The sequence below is a fragment of the Ranitomeya imitator genome, chromosome 3 (assembly GCF_032444005.1).
Source record: "Ranitomeya imitator isolate aRanImi1 chromosome 3, aRanImi1.pri, whole genome shotgun sequence".
Lineage (NCBI taxonomy): Eukaryota > Metazoa > Chordata > Amphibia > Anura > Dendrobatidae > Ranitomeya > Ranitomeya imitator.
Window position 1 is genome coordinate 25952061 of NC_091284.1, and position 9978 is coordinate 25962038.

The 9978-nt window shown below is 46.1% G+C and overlaps 1 protein-coding gene across 1 annotated transcript; it reads right to left on the reverse strand.

Moving 5' to 3' along the window:
- Nucleotides 1–6222: 6222 nt before the first annotated feature.
- On the reverse strand, nt 6223–7842 carry LOC138671533 (eukaryotic translation initiation factor 3 subunit A-like). The gene has a single exon (XM_069759710.1). The coding sequence runs from the start codon at nt 7840–7842 to the stop codon at nt 6223–6225; it is 1620 nt and encodes a 539-aa protein (XP_069615811.1).
- Nucleotides 7843–9978: the final 2136 nt, after the last annotated feature.

The following is a 9978-nucleotide window of genomic DNA, read 5'->3' on the forward strand; positions in this document are numbered from 1 at the left end:
TAGCGCTCGGTCCAATGTTATACTATGGGGCAGTGCAGATCTCCGATATGCTGCAAGTGCATTCGATAATTGGATCGCATTCACTCATTCAAGTCTATGGTTGCATGAGAAACATCGGACTGCAATCAAATGTCATACAAGTGCAGTCCGATGTACTCTTACAGAGCCAATGGAGAAGATAGAGAAATTAAGATATAAAAAAGAATGGAGACCAATGTATCAAAGTGAATGGGAATGAAGGGCATCATTGAAAACGGGGGGGGCAGCAGTCTCTGTAAAATGTTCTGTGCATGAAATGTTATTGAGAACATGTGCAGACCTCAGGCTGCCAGAATAATGACCATAAACTGGGAACAGCTATAAAACAACCACAAAAGTATCAAACTCCATCAGGAGCGGCCCCTGTGACTTTTACATAACTTTCCTAACACCTGATTATTGGTTTGCAATTACAGGAATATAAGAATACAATGTAACAGATCCTCACCGCAGGCGAGACCGGGTAAGTAACTGTAACGACAGGGAAGGACAGAATTTTCCCATGTTCTTCGCACTCTCCGGGTGACATTAGCTGCGTTACACACTCTCTGACATCCGCATTGATTTTTGCGCTACGTGCAGTAATTATGCTTTTCATTAGTTGTCACAAAATATATTTCAGATCATTTCCAGCTACTAAAGTGCTCTATTATGTAGTACTGGACACGAATCAATACCAACGAGCGTAGATCAACCGGAATCCTCGGGAATGACAATTCGGCAGAGCGCCGCGTATGTGAAGCGTCATTTATCCTTAAAGAAAGAATCCAAAGAGGTTTGTTGTTTTTTTGTTTTGTTTTTTTTTACTATTGAAGGAGATTTTTAGTTTTTATAATCTGTTGTTTCGGAACCTCCTATTAGAAGTTAACGAGACACTATTCAAAAATATGGTACGATGACCCTCTAGATGTAGACTAAGGACTTGCGCTCATGAGCATGGTTGGAATCGCAACATACTTCAATAAATGCTATATTCAGGTCCTCGACTCTCTGCCCATGATGTTGACCACTCCGAACTATGCAACCCAGAGTATCATGAGCAATATGACACCATATTCCCGATAATTATGCCCATGTGTGAGTCCATAAATTCATGGCATGCACGAAGCTGTAGGACGTCAGAGAACTACGTTGAGAGTCAATATTTCCCAGTGAAGATGAATTGGAGCAATGACGATTCCAAAAAGATTTTGGGACGCTACCATAACTCATCCAAGAAGTCGTGAAACAGATCATAAGTTCAGGAGATCTCCAGATTCTCCAGCTTTAGCTGAGATCCATGACCATGACTCCATGACAAATAAGAGGTCAAGCAACAGTGGGACTAATTGGAGCATGGAGAAGAGCATGGAGATAACACTGCTAATCAAGAGCATCATCAATGGTCATCTCACATTTAAGAGAAAACGTTAATGGCCTTCAAATTATTTCATATTGACTTGAGGAGCTTCAAGACTGGAGAAAATGATAAATCCAAAAAGAAACCCATCATCCAACAACGCAAGATATATCTCAGAAGAAGATTTGGAGCTCTTCAGCCTCAGCTAGGATCCATGTTCATGACTTCATGATAACGAAGAGGCTGGAATTCATGGGTACATTCAAAACAACAATCAGAGGAGCAATGAAAAGACTGTCTTATCTGAGAGGAACAACCGTGGTCATTTCATATTTCCAAGAAAACATCTGCATGGTCCTTAAGCTGTTTCATTTTCGCTTGGGGACCAACCAAATTGGAGAAATCTTCAACTCATTCTCAATAACATTGTGAAACATCTAAGAAGAAGATCCAAGGAGCAGCAACTTCTTCAGACTCCGATATGATCCATGTTCACTGCTGCATAAGAATATAGAATCCAGCAACAATTTGATTTATAGGAGCAAACGGAAGATCAAGGGGAATGCAATGATATCCAAGAGTAACATTACTGATTGCCTCACATTTACAAGAAAATATTTGGATGGTCCTCTATCCATTTCACATTGACTTGAAGATTATCCAGAAAGTAGCTATTTGTTGAATTCAAAAAGACTTCAGGACGCAACAACAACTTTTCATCCAGAAAGACGTGAGACATCTCAGAAGAAGATTTGGAGATCTGCAGTTTCTCCAGCCTCAGCTACGATTCGAATTCATGACTCATTGACAAGGTAAAGAACCATAATAAAGGAATCCTTGTAATCAAGAAGAAAACCAAGATTCAGGGAGAAGATACTGCTAACCAAGAGTGACATCAGTGACCATCTCACATTTACGAGAAGACACGTGGATGGCCCTCAAACCATCCAGATAAGAGCAATGATGAATCCAAAAATATTTCAGGACACAGCGAAACCTCATTATTCACAAAGTTGTAAACCATCTCAGGAGAAGATCCAGAAATCTACAGGTTCTTCAGTCTCAGATGTACCCAGTACCCAAAATGGTGCACATTACAGAGTCTCACGTAGGAAGATGACTCTCCATTCAGTCCATACAAGGCCAGTTGATCGGAGGATCACAACCTGGCTTCATCTTCCAGGGTGGGTTTCTCCACCTGTGACACGCACACAGAGAGGAGGTAACGACAAGCATAGGAAGATGACAGTTCATAGAGTCCATACAAGGTACAAGGCCAGTTGTTCTGAGGATCACAACCTGGCTTCTCCAAACGTATCCATGGTTCAGCGATGGTCAATAGAGCAGATCTGTATTCTTCCAATCAGGGCCGAAAACCCCTAGGTTGTTTCCTGTGGAAAGATAGATCCGTGTCCCTCGTGATGGAGCCATGATGTAAAATGGCTGCTGTCCTGTCTCTGGTCCTTTGAATGTATGGATGTCTTGGCAGAATCTCTCTGGCTGTTTCTCTCTCTGTCTCTATAGAGGCATATAACCTATTTTTAGACTTAAAAAGTGTCCCTCATTCCGTATTTACATAAAAGAGTAGGAATAGAGACTAGATCAAGTAAAATTACTTGATTATTTAATCCATTTGCATACTTTTTTCCTCTCTGCTTTCGAAGTCAACAAACTGCTGCTGACGTTGGGGGAGGTGGGCTCAAGACATTTTTTGCAGCAAGTTGCACATTTCGAGACCATGGACGATGTATTTAATGGGGATTTCCTCTTAGTGTTATACCTGATACTGATTGTATCCGAGGATAAATACATTTTGGGCAGAAATGCTCTTTAAGCGCCTCCATAGCTTTCTATATGCTAAGTCCTCCGAAGCTTCTCATTCACTCCTCCAAATTGTCTTTTTCTCCATACATTGGCATAAAATCCGGCATTAAGTGCACCTCTCCGGCGCCGGCATTATACCCGCAGATACGTTATATATCCAGTCATCCCATTAAGAGCAGAAGAGCCTCAAATAACATTACACAGTGGATGGAGTCACAGCTGAGCGATAATTCACAGCCACTAAGCAGCTTACCCCATGTTAAACCCCTCTGTTCCACCAAGAAAACTTTCACTTCTACCAAATCTGCAACATGGAGGGAAAAAGAATGGATTAACCGTTTCCATGCTGCACCTCATTTACTGATGAAGCCGCGCAGACTGTACGATTTATTGCTCGGCTTTATAGTCCGTTTGCTCCAACATAGGACAGCCCATCAGCTCAACAAACTACATTCTTTGCAAACATTTTGCCCAAAATTGCATTTATAAGGCACCACAAAACTCCCCGCTGAGGGTTCGTTACAATTGTATCCAGCATGGAGAATCCTCTGGGAGCTAAATCCATGAGCAGCACATTGTTACAATGTATCAATGCAGATGAAGTGTAGTCCATCCTGGGGAGCTCACAGAGGATTGTCCAGACTGGATACAATAGTAACAAACCCTCTGCGATAAGGAGTATTAGATCTTTGCAGTTTTTTTTTATCTTTTATTCTGGATTATCTCAATGAGAATAACTGTTTAACTCCATATCAGCATGGGTTTATGAGAAATCGCTCCTGTCAAACCAATCTAATCAGTTTTTATGAAGAGGTAAGCTATAGACTGGACCACGGTGAGTCATTGGACGTGGTATATCTCGATTTTTCCAAAGCGTTTGATACCGTGCCGCACAAGAGGTTGGTACACAAAATGAGAATGCTTGGTCTGGGGGAAAATGTGTGTAAATGGGTTAGTAACTGGCTTAGTGATAGAAAGCAGAGGGTGGTTATAAATGGTATAGTCTCTAACTGGGTCGCTGTGACCAGTGGGGTACCGCAGGGGTCGGTATTGGGACCTGTTCTCTTCAACATATTCATTAATGATCTGGTAGAAGGTTTACACAGTAAAATATCGATATTTGCAGATGATACAAAACTATGTAAAGCAGTTAATACAAGAGAAGATAGTATTCTGCTACAGATGGATCTGGATAAGTTGGAAACTTGGGCTGAAAGGTGGCAGATGAGGTTTAACAATGATAAATGTAAGGTTCTACACATGGGAAGAAGGAATCAATATCACCATTACACACTGAATGGGAAACCACTGGGTAAATCTGACAGGGAGAAGGACTTGGGGATCCTAGTTAATGATAAACTTACCTGGAGCAGCCAGTGCCAGGCAGCAGCGGCCAAGGCAAACAGGATTATGGGGTGCATTAAAAGAGTTCTGGATACACATGATGAGAGCATTATACTGCCTCTGTACAAATCCCTAGTTAGACCGCACATGGAGTACTGTGTCCAGTTTTGGGCACCGGTGCTCAGGAAGGATATAATGGAACTAGAGAGAGTACAAAGGAGGGCAACAAAATTAATAAAGGGGATGGGAGAACTACAATACCCAGATAGATTAGCGAAATTAGGATTATTTAGTCTAGAAAAAAGACGACTGAGGGGCGATCTAATAACCATGTATAAGTATATAAGGGGACAATACAAATATCTCGCTGAGGATCTGTTTATACCAAGGAAGGTGACGGGCACAAGGGGGCATTCTTTGCGTCTGGAGGAAAGAAGGTTTTTCCACCAACATAGAAGAGGATTCTTTACTGTTAGGGCAGTGAGAATCTGGAATTGCTTGCCTGAGGAGGTGGTGATGGCGAACTCAGTCGAGGGGTTCAAGAGAGGCCTGGATGTCTTCCTGGAGCAGAACAATATTGTATCATACAATTATTAGGTTCTGTAGAAGGACGTAGATCTGGGGATTTATTATGATGGAATATAGGCTGAACTGGATGGACAAATGTCTTTTTTCGGCCTTACTAACTATGTTACTATGTTACTATGCTGCAGGTAATAGTGAATGTTTCCATTCGTTGGCAGCAAATAGAGATCTAAAAAAAAGTTTATTAAAAAGTTGCAATTAACCCATTGAAGGACTAATCTTACAAGTGATAACCCCTTTTAGAATGCGGTTCCTGGTACCAATCCAAGTCCTTCTCCATCCTGCTCCATCCAGGCCCGTCCTGCTGTGTCCTTCTCTGTCCTGCTCCGTTCTGCTGTCCTCCATCCTGCTCCGTCCAGCTCCATCCTGATGTGACCTTCTCTGTCCTGCTCCATCCTGCCCAGTCCTGCTCTGTTCTGCTCTGTCCTCCATCCTGCTCTGTTCTGCTGTCCTCCATCCTGCTCCGTCCTGCTCTGTTCTGCTTTGTCCTCCATCCTGCCCCGTTCTGCTCTCTCCTCCATCCTGCCCCATCCTGTTCTGTTCTGCTCTGTCCTCCATCCTGCCCCATCCTGTTCTGTTCTGCTCTCTCCTCCATCCTGCCCCATCCTGTTCTGTTCTGCTCTGTCCTCCATCCTGCCCCGTCCTGTTCTGTTCTGCTTTGTCCTCCATCCTGCCCCGTCCTGTTCTGCTCTCTCCTCCATCCTGCCCCATCCTGTTCTGTTCTGCTCTGTCCTCCATCCTGCCCCGTCCTGTTCTGTTCTGCTCTCTCCTCCATCCTGCCCCGTCCTGCTCTGTTCTGCTTTGTCCTCCATCCTGCCCCGTCCTGTTCTGTTCTGCTGTCTCCTCCATCCTGCCCCGTCCTGTTCTGTTCTGCTCTGTCCTCCATCCTGCCCCGTCCTGTTCTGCTCTGTCCTCCATCCTGCCCCATTCTGCTCTGTCCTCCAACCTGCCCCGTCCTGTTCTGTTCTGCTCTGTCCTCCATCCTGCTCCGTCCAGCTCCGTTCTTCTCTATCCTGCTCCATCCAGCTCTGTTCTTCTCTATCCTGCTCCGTCCAGCTCCGTTCTTCTCTATCCTGCTCCATCCAGCTCCGTTATTCTCTATCCTGCTCCGTCCAGCTCCGTTCTTCTCTATCCTGCTCCGTCCAGCTCCGTTCTTCTCTATCCTGCTCCATCCAGCTCCATTCTTCTCTATCCTGCTCCGTCCAGCTCCGTTCTTCTCTATCCTGCTCCATCCAGCTCCGTTCTTCTCTATCCTGCTCCATCCCACTTCCTCCTGCTCTGTCCTCCGTCCTGCTCTGTCCTTCTCCATCCTGCTCCGTCCAGCTCCGTTCTTCTCTATCCTGCTCCGTCCAGCTCCGTTCTTCTCTATCCTGCTCCATCCCACTTCCTCCTGCTCTGTCCTCCGTCCTGCTCTGTCCTTCTCCATCCTGCTCCGTCCAGCTCCGTTCTTCTCTATTCTGCTCCATCCCACTTCCTCCTGCTCTGTCCTCCGTCCTGCTCTGTCCTTCTCCATCCTGCTCCGTCCAGCTCTGTCCTTCTCCATCCTGCTCCGTCCAGCTCTGTCCTTCTCCATCCTGCTCCGTCCAGCTCCGTTCTTCTCTATTCTGCTCTGTCCCACTTCCTCCTGCTCTGTCCTCCGTCCAGCTCTGTCCTTCTCCATCCTGCTCCGTCCAGCTCTGTCCTTCTCCATCCTGCTCCGTCCAGCTCCGTTCTTCTCTATCCTGCTCCATCCCACTTCCTCCTGCTCTGTCCTCCATCCTGCTCCGTTCTTCTCTATCCTGCTCCATCCCACTTCCTCCTGCTCTGTCCTCCATCCTGCTCCGTTCTTCTCTATCCTGCTCCATCCCACTTCCTCCTGCTCTGTCCTCCATCCTGCTCCGTTCTTCTCTATCCTGCTCCATCCCACTTCCTCCTGCTCTGTCCTCCGTCCTGCTCTGTCCTTCTCCATCCTGCTCCGTCCAGCTCTGTCCTTCTCCATCCTGCTCCGTCCAGCTCTGTCCTTCTCCATCCTGCTCCGTCCAGCTCCGTTCTTCTCTATCCTGCTCCATCCCACTTCCTCCTGCTCTGTCCTCCATCCTGCTCCGTTCTTCTCTATCCTGCTCCATCCCACTTCCTCCTGCTCTGTCCTCCATCCTGCTCCGTTCTTCTCTATCCTGCTCCATCCCACTTCCTCCTGCTCTGTCCTCCATCCTGCTCCGTTCTTCTCTATCCTGCTCCATCCCACTTCCTCCTGCTCTGTCCTCCGTCCTGCTCTGTCCTTCTCCATCCTGCTCCGTCCAGCTCTGTCCTTCTCCATCCTGCTCCGTCCAGCTCTGTCCTTCTCCATCCTGCTCCGTCCAGCTCCGTTCTTCTCTATTCTGCTCTGTCCCACTTCCTCCTGCTCTGTCCTCCGTCCAGCTCTGTCCTTCTCCATCCTGCTCCGTCCAGCTCTGTCCTTCTCCATCCTGCTCCGTCCAGCTCCGTTCTTCTCTATCCTGCTCCATCCCACTTCCTCCTGCTCTGTCCTCCATCCTGCTCCGTTCTTCTCTATCCTGCTCCATCCCACTTCCTCCTGCTCTGTCCTCCATCCTGCTCCGTTCTTCTCTATCCTGCTCCATCCCACTTCCTCCTGCTCTGTCCTCCATCCTGCTCCGTTCTTCTCTATCCTGCTCCATCCCACTTCCTCCTGCTCTGTCCTCCATCCTGCTCCGTTCTTCTCTATCCTGCTCCATCCCACTTCCTCCTGCTCTGTCCTCCGTCCTGCTCTGTCCTCCATCCTGCTCCGTCCTGCTCCGTTCTTCTCTATTCTGCTCTGTCCCGCTTCCTCCTGCTCTGTTCTGCTCTGCCCAGCTCCGCCCTTCTCCATCCTGCTCCGTTCTGCTCTGTCCTCTGTCCTGCTCCGTCCAGCTCTATCCCGCTCCGTTCTGGCTGTCCGAACTTGCCCCTTCTCCATCTACTATTCCACAGCGTAAAAATTCCAAACGTTGCAAACTTTTTTGCGCAACTTTGAATTCTGGCAAAAACATGTTGATAAATTGGCATCGGTGGCTTATGATAGCTGGAGGACAATCAGTTCAATAGACTATTCCCAAAATTGAAAGTTACCTCTCACAGGATAGGGCATATTTTACTGATTTCTGGTGGTCTGACCAATGGGACCCCCAACCATCCTGAGAAATCACTGACTACAGAACTGTCCTCTGCTATTTTTGGCAGTCTCATAGACAATGAATGGAGCATTTGCACCTCCTCTTCATTCATGACAGGGTAAAGCCCCATTTTCAGGATTGCTGGGGGTCATAGCGGTCGGTTAGGGGATAGCTTTCAGGTATGGGACTATCCATTCAAAGTGCTACGACTTGAGTCCACCGGAATGGAAGCGACATGTACAGAGCGTCTTTCCGTTCTAGTTCATAGTATGGGGGGCCCAAGTATAAGAGCCATTTATGATACCTATGAACCTGATGATTCTGCCGGGATCCACCGATCCCTCTGACGGGGCAGATTTCGGTAGAAAACTAAACTGGGATTTCGGATTTAAACATGTCCAATCCTCCTGCTTGGATGGAACACATGCATGCTCAGTTGTGCCGCGCATGCGCATCTACGGGAGAGAATAGCTGACAGCCAAACAAGCAGTGGGCTGAGAACTGTCTGAACTGTAATCTTATAGTGAAATTAATGGGGGCATCCGAAGTGCTGAACCTCTCCCCCTCTACTAACGTCGACTAGTCTGAAGGGGTCGCTTTCACTCATCTTGTCCATAATGTAACTTCTCACGTCGAGCGGCTTTCTCAGTCATTAAAAAGTCACAGTTTTGTGGCCATAAACATTTCCATAAGAATGAATATAAAAATCCCTGGGCTCGTGCAGCCGACGCCGGAGGTTGTTACACCTATATCTGACTCCTAAATGAGGGATTCATTAATTAGCTCAGTGTAATGGGCATGCTTCACATTGGCATCCTCTATACCAGTGCCTGTGGTTCTGCAGCTGCTGCAAAACTCTTAACTCCAATCATGCAAGGACATGGGAGTAGTAATTCTGCAAAATCTGGAGAGACACAGGTTGGGGAGCACTGCTGTATGCCATGCATGAAAGGGCTCACACTGGAGATTTGGCGAGTTTATATTGTCAGCCATAATATAATGTACTGGTTTACAGATGTGACCGCCAGTAATAGGAATCCTGCTGATGTACCTTTAGTGTCGGGAATTAATGCTCAGCCATCCATGTTTTGGAACGTATAGAAAGACCAATTGTTTGCTGACCATTTACACAATACAGGGGAAAAAACCGCGACATTCATCAGTGATGTCCTATATTTTAAATGTAGAACCCAAGCATAGTTATGGAAACTAATAAAGCGTTACTATAATCAGGCCCATTTGGTTTCAGCTAAAGTGTCCAACATTTGGAAAATACCCTCATTGAAAATAAACAGCCCCTATAATAAATAAAGAGATACGTCTGATTTGTTTTTGCATCTTTCTTGCGACAAATAGAGCTTGCACAAAACTGATGGTGGTTCTGCTGATGTATTCCAGTTCTGGTGACATATTCAAGTAGTGATGGTTGTTCAGGTGCTGTATTCATGTAGTTATTATGATTATGGTGATATATTCATCGCCAGAGCCATCATCAGTACATGAATATGAAGCCAAAGTCATCATCAGTACATAATTAGGGTACCAGATCCATCAATAGTACATGGATATGGCACCAAAAATGTAATCAGTAAATAAATACATCACCAGAACCACCATCAGTACACGAATGTCACCGGAACCACCATCAGTACATGAATACATCACCAGAACGATCATAAGTACATAAATAGGTCACCAGAACCACCAATAGTACATTAA

Bases quoted from the DNA above. Each gene is read 5' to 3' on its own strand.
- LOC138671533 (XM_069759710.1), bottom strand. From the start codon at position 7,842: ATGGAGCAGGATAGAGAAGAACGGAGCAGGATGGAGGACAGAGCAGGA.